The sequence below is a fragment of the Paramormyrops kingsleyae genome, chromosome 13, assembly GCF_048594095.1.
Source record: "Paramormyrops kingsleyae isolate MSU_618 chromosome 13, PKINGS_0.4, whole genome shotgun sequence".
In the NCBI taxonomy this organism is placed as follows: domain Eukaryota; kingdom Metazoa; phylum Chordata; class Actinopteri; order Osteoglossiformes; family Mormyridae; genus Paramormyrops; species Paramormyrops kingsleyae.
The window spans coordinates 29852882-29867520 of NC_132809.1; the positions used below are offsets into that span (position 1 = coordinate 29852882).

At 43.3% G+C, this 14639-nt stretch overlaps 1 protein-coding gene across 1 annotated transcript in view; it reads right to left on the reverse strand.

Moving 5' to 3' along the window:
* Nucleotides 1–2652: 2652 nt before the first annotated feature.
* cdh13 (cadherin 13, H-cadherin (heart)) overlaps nt 2653–14639 on the reverse strand; it is a 327823-nt gene continuing 315836 nt past the window's right edge. The window contains exon 14 of the mRNA XM_072698600.1: nt 2653–4043. Within this exon, the coding sequence (XP_072554701.1) occupies nt 4036–4043 (8 nt within the window). The 3' untranslated portion in view covers nt 2653–4035. The remainder of the gene's footprint in view (nt 4044–14639) is intronic.

Here is a 14639-nt window from a genome sequence, read left to right on the forward strand (position 1 = left end):
TTTCCCATCTTTTCTCTCTTTTTTTCTTGTCACACTTTGTCAAACGATAGCTATGACTGTCACATGATTTTGTCTGGTGCTGTATATGGTGACTATTTATCAAAATAAAGCATATTTACAAAAAACAAAGTGTTCCTAGACCCACCCAGGTAGAACTCAGGTTCACCTATTCAGCGTTCACAGTGAGCGATACAGTTAGATAAAACGGCATGTGTGCGTGTGGTTTGATCAATCGGAGGAAATGTGCTGTTGAAAGGCCAATAGATTTTTCTTTCTCATTGATCATTTGGTCTTAGTAATGCCGCAGGTCATTTAAAAAAACACACACTTGAGCCTCTAGTGAGTTTGTCGCCAAGTGAATTGTTTTGGCATTGGCCCACCTAATTTTCTGCCTGCCCACCCACTCAATAATTTCTGTTGTCAGTGTGTAACTACCTGAGAGTGTGTGTGCTTGGTAATGGATGCATTCACAGAATTAAGCCTGGTGACATCCGTGCACATGCTTAGGGCTAACTATTCTTAGTGATACCATTAGGACCCTGCAAGCTCAAGCATTAGAACACTTACGTTTTTGTGAGAGTCAGGTGCACTTCAAGGAGACAGAATCCATTACTGCTCTGAGTCCAGCAGACACAACCAACATCACTGGGAGGCGTTGGTTGGAGTGCTACTGTCTGCATGGAATTACAATAAGGAAAGTGGAGCAAAGGTGACTGGTGAGTTAGATTCTCCAGTACTACATGGGTCGTCCTTGCCTTCCATTTTTACAGTACATTCTGGAGGTGAGAGGTGAAATTTAATGATATTTTAATACAAGTCCCATTCAGTGCCACTATCAGGAGGAGATGATGAACCCGGTAATTCCTTTGCACTTAGAATCATTAATCAAAGTTCAGCATAATTATTGTGGGGATAAAAATTGTTTGGGAAAATGTTGAATGCGCACTTCCTGCCATCTCACGCTAAACAGGCCGCTCTCTTTCCAAATCCACCCTTGGATCAGTACCGGTGGTCCAGTCATGATCCCAACATGTGTTACAGGATTCTGTTTTCCTTGTGGGCTTGAAAAGAACAGCGATATACTTAATGACCACATGGCGGGCATTCCCAAAGTCAGTCTCTGAAACGAACCTAACCAAAGGCTAATTACGAAAAATTAAAAATATGAGTGAAAGACATGTTAAATCGAAGTCATGGAACCAACAGATGCAGTATGAATGCCTTTAGAGCCTGCTAATAAGCTTAATGAAAAGAGTATGGCGTACAGAAACAGCAGTAATTAATTTTTATAGGTAATGACTCCTACAGCCTGCCGTCCAACATACAAGCAAATGAGCTACATTCTTTCACTCGATCCTACTGTGACGTGAAGTGCTGCGAGGTACAAGCCGTCTTCTATTCTACCAAAGATCTGAGGGCAAATTAGTCTTCTGGGGTACAGAGAACCTTAGATGGTATATGAACACTGGAGTGTCAGATGTAAGGTGGGGACCTTTGGTGTCCTAGTAGCATTGAGGCATTAGCTGCTCAGTCAGGGCCACTACATGTGGTGTCTGTACTGTATGTCCTGGGGAGCCAGTGGGGGGGGCTAATCCCTGTACCAGCAAGATATCACCATATAAGAAACTCCTGACCACTCGCCACGGCCACAATGCCGACAGCACTTACCTGCACGCACAAACACACATGGGCCTGTTGATAAACTGAATCGCCCTGGTTACTTCAAGACATGCCAGGGGCATCTGTAGCATTCTCCTGTCGGCAGCTGTTGAGGAACAATTAGGTAACCGACAGCTCTGTTTCTCAGCCTGACTGAGGATTCAGGGTCCGTGGCATTCATCTGTCACGTCAACACCTACCACTGTGTGCCTTCCAAGGGATATCAACAGACTTCCTCTCGGAGGGAATCTGAAAGAAAAAAAAACACACACACACACACACACCACAGGGAGCCAGAGGTAATACCTCCATTAGCTCTGCTCCCAGGAACAACCGACCTTTATTTACTCATCACTAGTCAAGATTCCAGGAGAAGCTGCTACATCCATCCTCCTGAAAGCCTTCTGTACAGATGTGTGTCCTGCTGCTGGGGTGCAAAATGCCCAAGACATCCCAGCTTTACATATCACAGATTTACAGAGAGGAATGGTTTCTAAAACGAATCACTGAAGAATTTCCCTGCCTTACAATCACAGACCGAAAGGCAGTAAAAATAAATTGCAATGTCCACTGCTGATTTTATGTATATTTAATGAGAATAACCCCATGCAAATTGACATTCTGTTCTGAGTTCTGGGAAAAGGTATCCATAAAAAACCCATAGAAATACCTTTAAGGCATATTTGACAGTGCATATATTGAGTGGAAATGTGGCTTAATTAGTAGTGTGGAATTTTTCAATTACTCATTAATTAAAAGATTTTATAAAAATTTGCCTTATCTCACCAAAAAGACACACTGGTGAAACCACAGCGATGGTCATACTTTTAACATTTGTCATGCTGAAATAAGCATATTGTTATGAGTGATGCTGATTACTGTGACTGCAGGCCTTTGTGCTGGGAGGAGAAAGCAGTGTGCAGAAGTCACATGTGTGAAACTGCACAAGGACACAGACGCCGGACCACAAATAAAGAATCAAGCTCAGAGTGGTGGGAGGTACAGTAACGGGTTTATTAAATCAGTGCAAAAGACAGACATAACTCACTCATGACATCATCCATATTTCTGTTTGTTCATGACTTGTATGGGATTTTTTACACAAACCCACAGAAACTCACGATCCAAAAGAATGCAAAACCAGCCACCAAATCAACAGGCTTCTGTCTTTCTGTTGAGTGATTTGGGGAGGGCTGTGCTCTAGGCAGAAATTATCCGAAACCATAAAGCACTGGGGCACAAGGACTGCCAGTCTGGAAATTAATCTAAGACCCCAAACCTAAAACACCCCCTATTCTCAAAAGACTGCAGTATGTATGTCAAAAAGAGAAAAACATCAACAACATTAGAAACAGTGCCCTACATTTGCAAAAAGATTAATTTTTACTCTTTTTTTTCTCTTGGCTGGGGGGGACAGGTCATAGATGGGGAGTTCAGCTGTCTGCAGTCAACGGCACACAACTTAATATATTGTTACAGTTGTAAAAAAAAAAAAGAAAAAATATATAGTGTATTTCTGTCAAATTTCACACTGTTACTATAGAGGATATGCTATATTCCACTCAATTACAACTAATGCAGGAAAACAAAGTTGAAAAAAACTAACCCTGCCCTAAAAGACCCTTACTGCTGCAGACAAAATTGAATCGTTTTTCTCTCCTTAAATAAGAAATGAGATCAAATATAGTTGTCTGTGGCACAAAAGAAAACTGGGGAAATAAAGGAAACATCAGCTGCTCTCTCGCCTACCACAAGCTCAGGCTCTTGTGATGTTTCTATGCATTTGCTAGGAAAGTAGAGAAACATCCAGACGAAATATATCGAGGGGACAGAAGCAGAAAAGTCCATTCAAGGGAGAGGAGAGAAGACACTCACAGATGGGTCTATCTCAGAGAGATATGGCTGACAGTGCTGAGGGGGTGGAGGTACAGATAATGCGTGAAGGGGGAGGGCGGAGATACAGAGTGGTTGGGAGAAAAGGACAGAGAGGCAAAATGGGGAAGGACAGAGGTAGAGACTGAGACTGAGGAGGACCTTGTTGGTAGAGAGACTGACATGGGGCAGGACAGAGACAGAGACTGAGACTGAGGAGGACCTTGTTGGTAGAGAGACTGACATGGGGCAGGATAGAAGCAGATACTGGGGGGGCAGCAGGTAGAAACTGAGAAGCAGGGGGGGGGGCGAGGGGTAAACCTATGTGCAGTGTGAAGCGATGGGCGCGGAGAGAGATCTAGATACCTTTGAAAAGACTTTTCAGAGGGATGGGCATTCATGATAATTTTTTTTTCATATTTCGGGGGTGAGAAATATTTTATCTCCTTGTGTTTTACTTCAATCTCAAAAGAGAAACACAAAAAAGCCAGGAATCAGCAGACTTCACAGATCTGAAAGGAAATACCAGAAAGAGAGAGAGAGAGAGAGTATCAGTCATTGGAACAACATTGCTTCTTTCTTCTTTTAAAGGGAACTTTTCCTTCTGTACACACACACATACATTATATATAATACAATATTCAATTGTATTATTTTATATTGTCACTCTCTTCCCAAATGCCCGCAACCCAGTTTCAGTCAAAGGTTCCATAACATTTAACCAGCCCCTATTGGATAATTACTGTTCAAAGAACAAGCACTTAGTGGAAATGTTTTACATAAATAACCCTTGAATGAAGTACAAAACAACTGTATGATGCCATCAGCCACTGATACAGTATCAGCCGATCCTTAAGCACCCAGACACATTCAGCATTTGCAAATCCCACATATGCCCTCACATGTCTAAACTCTTATTAAGAATAATTAATCTGCTTTGCTGCTGACCAAAGAGGTAACAAAAAATTAACCATTATGGATTCTTCCTGGAAGCGGCTTAATAAAGGATTTGGGGGCAACAATTGCATTATATGCATTGTTAAACTAATGATTCTTTTTCCTAATTCATACATTTGTTTGCAAACATAGAATCATAACAAATGACAGAATTTTTGGATATATATCTTTTTTATTTGTTTCAGGACAGAGATACAATGTGTCAGAGGATGGGTAATGAAAATCCTCACACACACCAAAACACTCATGCACACACACACCCTTATACATGGACACACACACAGACACACACACCCCCCCCCCCCCCACACACACACACAGCCTTATTGATTCGCTCTCCATCTTCCATGACATGTTTCCATTTCTCTGCCTCGTCACTCCAGGTTATGTATGAAGCTGCTGCTTCTTGCCATATTTTTTCGCATCTCCTAGGCGTTGCTTGGTGAAGTTCTCCAAATACCGGTGATTAGTTGTGGGCGGGGCTTTGACTGGGGAACAGGGCCTGCGGGAGCTGGGACAAGCTTCTGCTGCTAAGGGAGATGGGCCGGGGTGGCTGGCACTAGCTGCTTCTGAGATGGATCGCCGTGCGTTTATCAGTGTGACAAAGAGCTGCACAAACGTATAAACGTAAGCACCTTCCATAGCTTCTGGAGAAATGAGAATGTTTTGTTAAATGAGGTTTTCCGTGATTCGTGACAGTTAAGTGACCTTCCTAAGGTCGTACATGAGGTGCACAGGGCTTGTTGTGACATGATAAAGACGCCCCTCTCCCCAACCCCATTGGGACTCTGTTACATCCAACTGGGAGAGTTATTCTGCTGGGTTTCCATTGGGTTGACCCACTTTCACGTTTTGTTTTAACCGATTCTGGTACTGTTGGGAAGCAGACCCAGTGCTTCCTGCGTTGAAAACAACCTGGAAAAGGTTCTTGTCTAAAAGAGTACATTCCCACAAGTCCGTACAGTGAGGCGTCATCTCTTCCCTGGCCAATGAGATTACGGGGCAGTTGTGACAAACGCAACGTGTAATTTCGGGAGACGTCTGGAAAGAGCAGCGACACGTGGAAATTCTGAGCATGTGCTCGATCAAAACCGATCCAATTCCACCGCCGGAATGTCGAATAGGGAGGGGGATCGATTTTTTTTAAAAAAACCCTCTGTTCTCTCCACTGTAAGTGATTCTGAAAGGAAGAAAAAGCTCAGTAATCTGCAAGAGCCCAAGTGTGTAAGACGGGTTCTTGAGTTAGTGATACACCCAGGAACCATAGTGAAACTACAGCTCCTTTTAGTTACGTGGTGGGGGGGGGGGGGGGGGGAACTTGGAGCTCTGTAAACATGCCAGGTTCTTCTCCCCCCTTAGGCAGAGACATGGGGCATAAAACAGGAAAATGCACAACTAAATCCATTTGCTTCAGTTTATGGGAGGAAGTACAAAACTGAGGCGAACATACAGATTAGCGTGCGAAGCCCACAGTGGCCCACAGGGAGCGCTCTAGCGAGGCGGCGTGTGGGGAATGGGGGAGAAGGGGGTAGGAGGTGGAGGACGTTTGATCTAATTGCGATCATGCGGGCTGTCAGAAATAGCTTCTGACGGCTGGCATCTGGAGGTACCACAAACATGATAACTCACAGGCTTACTGCCCCCCCCTCTAAGACTCACACGCACACACCTCAGAGCAGATGGAGAGCAGACTATGCATCTCACAGAGGCTGAGGAAAATTCAAAAAAAAAAAAAGAGAAAAAGTCCCCTTCTCCTTTAAATCCAATTGATCTCGGCCGATGTTTCGCTTTGCGCTCGCTGTCCTTCGGCAGATACGGTGCATGTGGATCTGCCAAATCCCAACCCGCTGGTATCCTCATTCCCTGAAACCCAGCAAACATCTGAAGAGCTCTGTCACATTATTCACAATTTACCAAACGGAGACTGGAGGGAAGGAAAACAAACCCCACTTGCACATATGCAAAAAAAAACAACACATAAAGTTTTAAATGAGTGTGTTACAAAAGGCGATCTACCTCTGCCCCCCCCCCATAGGTGAACTGAATTATGAAAAGGTGTGGAAGAGTACAGTACTGTCAAATGTCTTAGGTAGCCAAAAATGATGTTTAAATGACCATCATGTCTGTATGAAATTATTACATTACCGTTAGCTTAACTGTTCCAAAACCTCCCCTAAAGTCACTAAATTATTTGCTGGAACCATCCAATACACCAAAAGTACTTTTAAACATGATCACTTGCACACCTTGTTTGGAAAATTACATTCAGTTATTTAACTAATGAATTAATTAATGGATAAATGAAATGGTTTAGGTGCCCCTGAGGAGAGGTTTGGGAACCAAAGCGATGTTCATCTAGCCATCCAGCAAGATGTCAATAACTTTTTGGAGAATTCCTGTTAGTATTTATAGTGCTACTCTTAGTCTGCATATGTTCTAATGTTAAATAGTATTTTAATGAGCAAATATATACTTAATACCCAGTTAAATAGCTTTAAACATGTTCTTTGACTGCCTAAGACTTTTGCACAGTACTGTACGTCAGAATTCTGCAACAGACCTTGTCAGGAATGAGGAAACCACACCGATGAAGGATCTCGTATTGATGGAATTGGTCATTATTTAATTTGTTCTCTCCCTTCAGGATTTGCTATCCTACCTAAGTGACCTACGATGTCGTCCAACTCTGTGGATTCCATTCCAATGAATGAAAACATTCTCCCTCAAAAATACACATAACGGCTGCTCAAAGTCAACACAGCTGGGAGCTCAGAGATGTCCCTAATCTGCTTTTAAATAGCTGCATTCCCAGCCTCTGGTAACTAGTATCTGGTTCTCTGTGTGGGGGAACCCTGAGTCCTTGGAGCCCTGTTGTGGCATGATGGCTTACGGCAAACTCGCTGCATACCACCAGGGTGTGATCAGCACCATGTGGGTCAACAGAACATGACTGATGAGCAGTAACTACCCCAACCAGGGGGCGTGGCAAGCATCTGCTACAACGTTTAAAGGCCTGGGGAGGTAAGGAAGAAGGAGGAGGTGGCAACCAACAGTGTTTATTTGTACTCCCCAGGAGAATCCTAGGGGCAAATGCCTTAAAGGCACCACTGCCCCGGATGCAAATGGCCTTATTTTTATATCCTTAGAACAATTAACTCACCATCGGGATGGAACTTTTCCGGGGGAATATTGTCGATATGGTCACTGGGATTCAACATCCTCTTGATGATGAGTAATAATTAGTCCTGCACTGTTCTGCCGCAATTAATGAGAGGGGCAAAAAACAAGTAACCAATGACAGACGCTAACATGAAAGCCTGTAGCATTTCCATATACTGTATTATCTTCCTCTACACTTTCACAGTCACCTTTCATGAATACCAACTTCTCTGCAGGGGACGAATTATTATATTTCGAATGAGTCAGACGCACAGTGATGTGGCCTGCATGAGCATAAGCTTTAAGACGGAGAGTCTTTCAATCCGGCTGCTTTTCCCCATCTCCCCCTGCATGTGGCGCTCCAGGAATCTGTGGGTACGTCCCATGCACACTTACGCAGTACATACTGAATTTCGTCAGGAGCCTACTACTACTGACCGTTAATGCCGTATGTACTGAAAGTGCGCATGACAACACTATGCATGCATTCGGACACACGAGGTCGCCATCTTGCATTTTACTTGACTGGAAGGTTTTCAAATGATGGAGCTTGACCCCCGTGAAAGTTAAAAACTGTTAAAAACTATTAACAAACAAAAAAAAAATAGATATTTGAGTCAACTATGTATGTACTGTAACTGGGTATTTGTGTTCTACTTAAGTTTGTACAGACATGGTACTTTCTCTGCCATCTTGACAAAAATGTCTGAGCAAGTGGCATTCTTCACCACTCCAATTTACTTGTGGGATTGCGTCACTCCATCAGTTGAGTGCTTTGGAATTTCACAGAATGTAGGATGTCATCTGGGTACCGGTCACCTACTGTCTCACCCCCACTGGATGATTTCAGCACCTACTGTCTCACCCCCACTGGATGATTTCAGCACCTACTGTCTCATCCCCACTGGATGATTTCAGCACCTACTGTCTCATCCCCACTGGATGATTTCAGCACCTAATGTCTCACCCCCACTGGATGATTTCAGCACCTACTGTCTCACCCCCACTGGATGATTTCAGCACCTACTGTCTCACCCCCACTGGATGGTTTCAGCATGCTGCTCATGTCGCATACTATATTTTGCTGACTTTAGACGCACCCCATGTGTATCTGACTGAGGTACTGTCCAGTTCCAATACTGCGAAAAAATCTCAGCTCATTTCACTGGAAGGACGGTATTACTCATTAGCAAGTATGAATATATGTGTGTAAATGCTCGTGAGACTTCCTAAATCGTTTAAAACATACCTGCTTTCCATGTAGAGGGTTGTTCTAAATTATTTGTGTCCCTACATTAGAGCTTTCGGAGCTTTTGTGAAATCCTTGAAAATTTTAAAGTAATAAGGTTTACATGTTTGAACCACTGCTAAAAAGAGTTTCTGAGAGAGAGCTTCTCTCAGCAGACTGAGACTGACAGAGACCAGATTGCTGCATCTGCAAAAAACATGAGAGCATAGAAACCAAAATAGAGCAATTGTAAACAAATCACCATCTCTATAACTGGATGTTCCCAGTTCTGGTCTGGGGGGGTTGGGTGGGGGCAGAATTTCCCGTTATCTTCAAATTTCTAACAAGATCAGCACAGAGAAAGATGAACTCATTAAACTGCACTATTAATTACTTTTGGAGGACGTCTATGTGTCAGAAACTCGTATGCCCACTATTCCTGCACTGGGAATTGCTAGTGGAACATTTTGCTCCCCACTTGACTCACTGCCACAGTGTAACAGAGATGGGGACTCGAGTCTGAGACTTGGACTCGATTTGCATTTAAGTCGCACAAACAAAGACTTGTGACTTGACTTTAGACTTGCCCTCAACGACCTGAGACTTGACTTGGACTTGGGTATTGTGACTCAAGAACAATGTTCATTTCATGGAATTATTTATTTCAGTATTTCATTCATTTCAGTTTTTCCAATGTGTTATGAGATTATCGGAGGCAGACTGAATATTTCCCTCCCTTGATATTACGTGCAGCGTGACGCTTGCGCAGAGCCACAGATTTCAAATCAACACAGACCATGGAGACGGCAAGTTCACCTGCAGCTGTGCCATTTGTTATCGCGTTTGGTAATAAAGCCTTAACACAGACAGCTAGCAAGCGAACGGCCACTTGCAAAGTGTGTGGCGTCAGGATAAATGATGCCGGCTCAACTACGTCCAACTTCATCAGGCACCTCAAAACGCACAAGGGTAGGTCAGTCACTTGGTTGGGTGACAGGGAAACATATGGACAGATAACGGTACCGCTAGCAAACTAATCAAACCACAGTTGTAGGCTATACAGACTACATGCAGATTACAGCTTTATTGTTCCCCACCCGTTTTATTTGATTAACATCTCACTACGTTCCAGCCTAGGCTACCAGCAAGTAGCAGGCCAATAGAAGCCTTATACCAGATGGCAGTAGAGTATATATGGATGTAGTCTATTGATGTAGCCTAACGTTAATCCTATGCATTAATCGCTGTTTTAGAATTGGCTACTGTTATGATATCAGTACACCTGGTAAAACTCCATTCAGCTGCCCAAGTGTTTATTCAGGAAAGAATATTACAACGTAACGTCAGTGAAGAATTTCTTTTAGAACGTCTATCACAAAAACACTGTAGGCCTACTCCACTGCAGTATTACTGTTAATATTGCTCTAATATCACTGCAGTAAATGTCATATTTTGTACAGTAACAAACCGAATGTATACAAAATAGCATACTGGATTTAACTGCAAAAATGCAATATGGTCTAAAAAATAGGAAATTGTCAGTTCAGTGGCTTTGGCACCATGATTGGTGGTAGAACAATGTGATGTTAGACCTTAAGAATGGAAAGGCTACACAGCATAATAAGGTTGTTAATGTAACCTGTGGTATTTATTTTTAAATACATTTATCAAGTTCAAACAAAGCTTTCGTGATGTTTCTTCACATTGCACATTGAAGTAGCCCTCCTACGTAACCATGCTCTGGTCAATTTTGATACTGTAGTGTATAATAATAGATGATAGTACAGTAAATGCTTTCAATCCAAAACATACAGCAATGCAGTATTATCTCAGATAGCATCTGATGAGAGAACGTTCATTTCAGTCATTTGAGACTTGAGACTTGACTTGGGACAAAAGACTCGAGACTTGACTTGGACTCGAGTACAAAGACTTGAGACTTGACTTGGAACTGACTTGTAAGTAAGTAAGTAAGTAAGTTTAATTTATATAGCACATTTAAACAGTGAAAACTGACCAAAGTGCTGTACAATGTCAAACACTTGTGAACATCTCTGGAGTGTAGTCACATCTTTCTAGCTGCAAACCCTCTAAGCAGAATTTTTTGGGGCATTTCCACATTTGTAAAGCCATTAGCAAATATGACATTAGGCATGAAATACCTTTTCCTTATTGCCAATAGCCATTCATTCGCGAAGGTGTGTGTTTATTACCCAGCCCCTGTGTCTTTCCGAGGCAGCGGTGTCCGTGAGACCTCGCAGAGCGAGCAGAACCCAAGTTTTACCGTGCAGAAGTGCAAGATTGAATCCAATACTCACGTCCTGTATTTCCCCTAAGACCCCAAATGCTGTCCTATCCGAAGACAGAATGGCCACCAGGAACAGAGCAGCCAAATGTGGGGGAGTGTTGGAGGGTGTGGACCAGAGATGCCTTACATGTGTGCATCTCAAGCAAGGGGGGGACTTTGAGCATCTCTGGAGGCAAGAGGCTGCTGAGGGGGTGAGGGAAGGGGCTTTGAAGACCCGAGCTGCCCTGGGATTTAGCCACAGCAGCTACAGTGTAAACACTGGGATTTATATGTGAACACATTTGCATCAGATCTGTTGCTAAAACCCGTGAAATTTACATGCTTATTTGTAGAACTGAGGGAGGCTTCTCGGTGGAGTTCTTTATCATGGAAAAGCCAAGATAAAAAATAACAGTGACACAGATTCTCCAGTAATTTTAACACTGAAGTGAAAAGCTCAGCATGAGGCCAAAAGCAAAATGACAGAGATGGAAAGAGTGATACACATGGGACAATATGGAGATTCATCACCTTCTTCTAACATCAGCAAGAGTTTTCATGTACACAAGGTCGAGAAAAATCTACAGCAAACACCAGAATAGCCTAGGTGTACCAGGAACCAATGACATATTGTGTAGATGCCAATAGCCTAGGTGTACTAGGAACCAATGACATATTGTGCAGATACCAATAACCTAGGTGTACTAGGAACCAATGACATATTGTGTAGATACCAATAGCCTAGGTGTACTAGGAACCAATGACATATTGTGCAGATACCAATAGCCTAGGTGTACCAGGTATGGATGTGTAGGCAATGTTAGAGCAGCATCAGCCAGCTTCACTTCACCAGGTTTACTAAAACCCTTTATTGTACTTTAGTCTTATTTCCTGCTTATTTTTTTCATGAAACAATGATATATTACCTCATTTCTGCAGCATGTCCATATTTCTCAATCAGACTGACAGATGGCTTTTCAATTTTACCATAAAAATGTCTAATATATTGAACAATGAGTGAATTTCCATAAATGGAAATCCTGGAACTTGGTACAGTAACTCTATATTTATTTTCAGATATTTGCCTAAACCACATTTTGGAATAGAAGACCAGCACAAATAGGGAGAGAATAGACATATCGTTAGCCCCTAGAATGCGTTTACTCTTGACATAGTTGTGAGCTTTGTGAAGTATTTCTATAAACAGTATATTTTTATGCAGGATTTGGAAACCTTTCTCTGAGTCTGAGCAATGGGTACAGGCAACAGACAGACAAGGAAGGGGCCATAGAAAGACCCCAAAGGCCAGATATCAGCCACCTGAATTAGGGCCACCTTTGTCATATTTGACCATAATGTACAAGGTCTGCCAGAAGTGCTCCCTCATAAATCGAGAGCCTGGTGACAGCAGCTTAGCATGGAGCTCAAATAAGCATCCACGATGTGTCGGCCATGAGCAGAAAAAGTCAAAACAAAACTGAAGACGGTGCAATTTTGATGGCCACACATAAATATGACTGTATTATTGCCCTCATTTATGAGGGAGCTTCACCATTCTTGGATAGCGTAATGAAATTATGGGCAAATCCAAAGTCCCTGGCAGAGTCTGCGTTTGGCAGAATCATCACTTTCACCTTGACCATGGAAACAATAACTCAGTTACTGTAGCAGTTAGTTCAGGTTAACAAAGTGGCCCTGAGCCTGCAGAACATGGACGGCATACAAAAGGCATCCATCAATCCACGGGTGCGGGACAAAGGCGGCCTTAGCCACCAAACATGCTACCGGAAGCTGTGCTGGCAGCTCTGCTAATGACAGATACGTGTCCAGAATTCGGTTGTATATTTGGCTGCTTAGCAGACGCTGCCATGCAAAGGGAGTTAAAATCGACCTCCCCCTTATTTATATAGTAGTTATTTAGCAGGAGCGCTAAAGGGAAAGACGGGTTCTTCGAATCTGAACCAGCAGGCACTAAGTACCTGTTCCTCACTGTGGCATGGATAAGTTTAGCACTGCCACAGGGAGTTGAGTAAATGTCCCAGCAGTGGAGGTACTTTGCACAATGGGTTGATCAAGCATAGCAAGATTAGCTCCCGATGGAATGCGAATGGGCGAAGGTAAGACTCTGCAGCGCGGTACACGGTGTTTGCAGTGTCCACAGCCCCTGGGACCGAGGCACCAAGAACCCGAACAGGCCAAATTGCCGGAACTGAGAATGTGCTCAGAGGCTCAGCCAAGCTGTCCTGCGGTAGGTTTCAAGCATGAATTATGGATCTTCAGGCCAGCCATTGATTATACGCTGGTAAACTTCACAGATTAGGTGAGTGAACTTGCACATGACAGAACATGATTGGGTGTCAGAGGATAACAAAATTACAGTGAATTTCAAAGGTTATATTTTTACAACACATAGTTAAAATTGCCAAAGATTTCTGTCAAAATAAACACTATTAAACACATCTAAATGTGTCTCTGAGAGTAGGTACTGTATGAACTTGGATGTTTGTCTGAGCCAAAGGTGGCAGTTAATTGACATAGTGCCTTGCTAAGCTTTCTGTGTCTGCATACGGCTTCATTCATTTGACCACATGATGACTCTACAATTTATTTGTTACTGATTAGGCACATAGGATAAGTTTGGGCCTCCTTGAAATTTGCTTCAGGCCCTGGGAAGCAAAATCTAGGGAGACCCCCACCATTTGGGGACCAGACCCAGTCTACCAAGCGGCCCCCCATGGGACCTAGAGGCCCCCCATGGGTTGGGCGGCTGGACTGAGATGTATTTCTAACTACAATCCTGCAAGGTGTCCTAGTCCACATGCAATGCCTTTTCCTTCCTACTTCAAGGGGAACGTGGGGAACGTGGGGAAGTGGAGAACCACCCCACATCCCCCCCCCCCCCCGGAAGAAACACTGATGCAGAAGTACGGAAACTACCACGGCATGCATTCGGCTAGGCTGCACCGTGGTGCCACCTCATTGCCCAGGGTGGCTGACAAACCGGGTCAGGCTGCCCTCACGTTTCAGCTCCCAGAGCGAGGAGGGAGACGCCAGAGGAGATGAAGGCAGAGAGGAAAAGAAAGAAAATGCTTCGTTGGAATGGGCCTACGGGCAGATTCGCTTCAGCTCCCTCAAAGGATCCATTGTGTTATGAATTACAGATTCACTACTCTCTCCTTATCACAATCACACCATACAATGCCTATGGTATCCTGCCTTCAGTAGTAAAAATTTCAATAAAATCTTGACCCAATGTTCAGCAGCTTTAAGTACAGAACCTGAAAGTTGAAACCATTTTTTTCGCTTCCTGTTCTGAATTTCTCTACTATAGGTCCTTGAAAGGGTAAATTATTCATGTCATCGCTTACAGCATAAATGAGATACAGTCCACATTTTTAAGGATGAATCCCTTAGAAGGGATGAGGTAGGAAGCACCAGAAAACCTAAGAAAACAGCAGCTATGCAGAATAGAGCAGC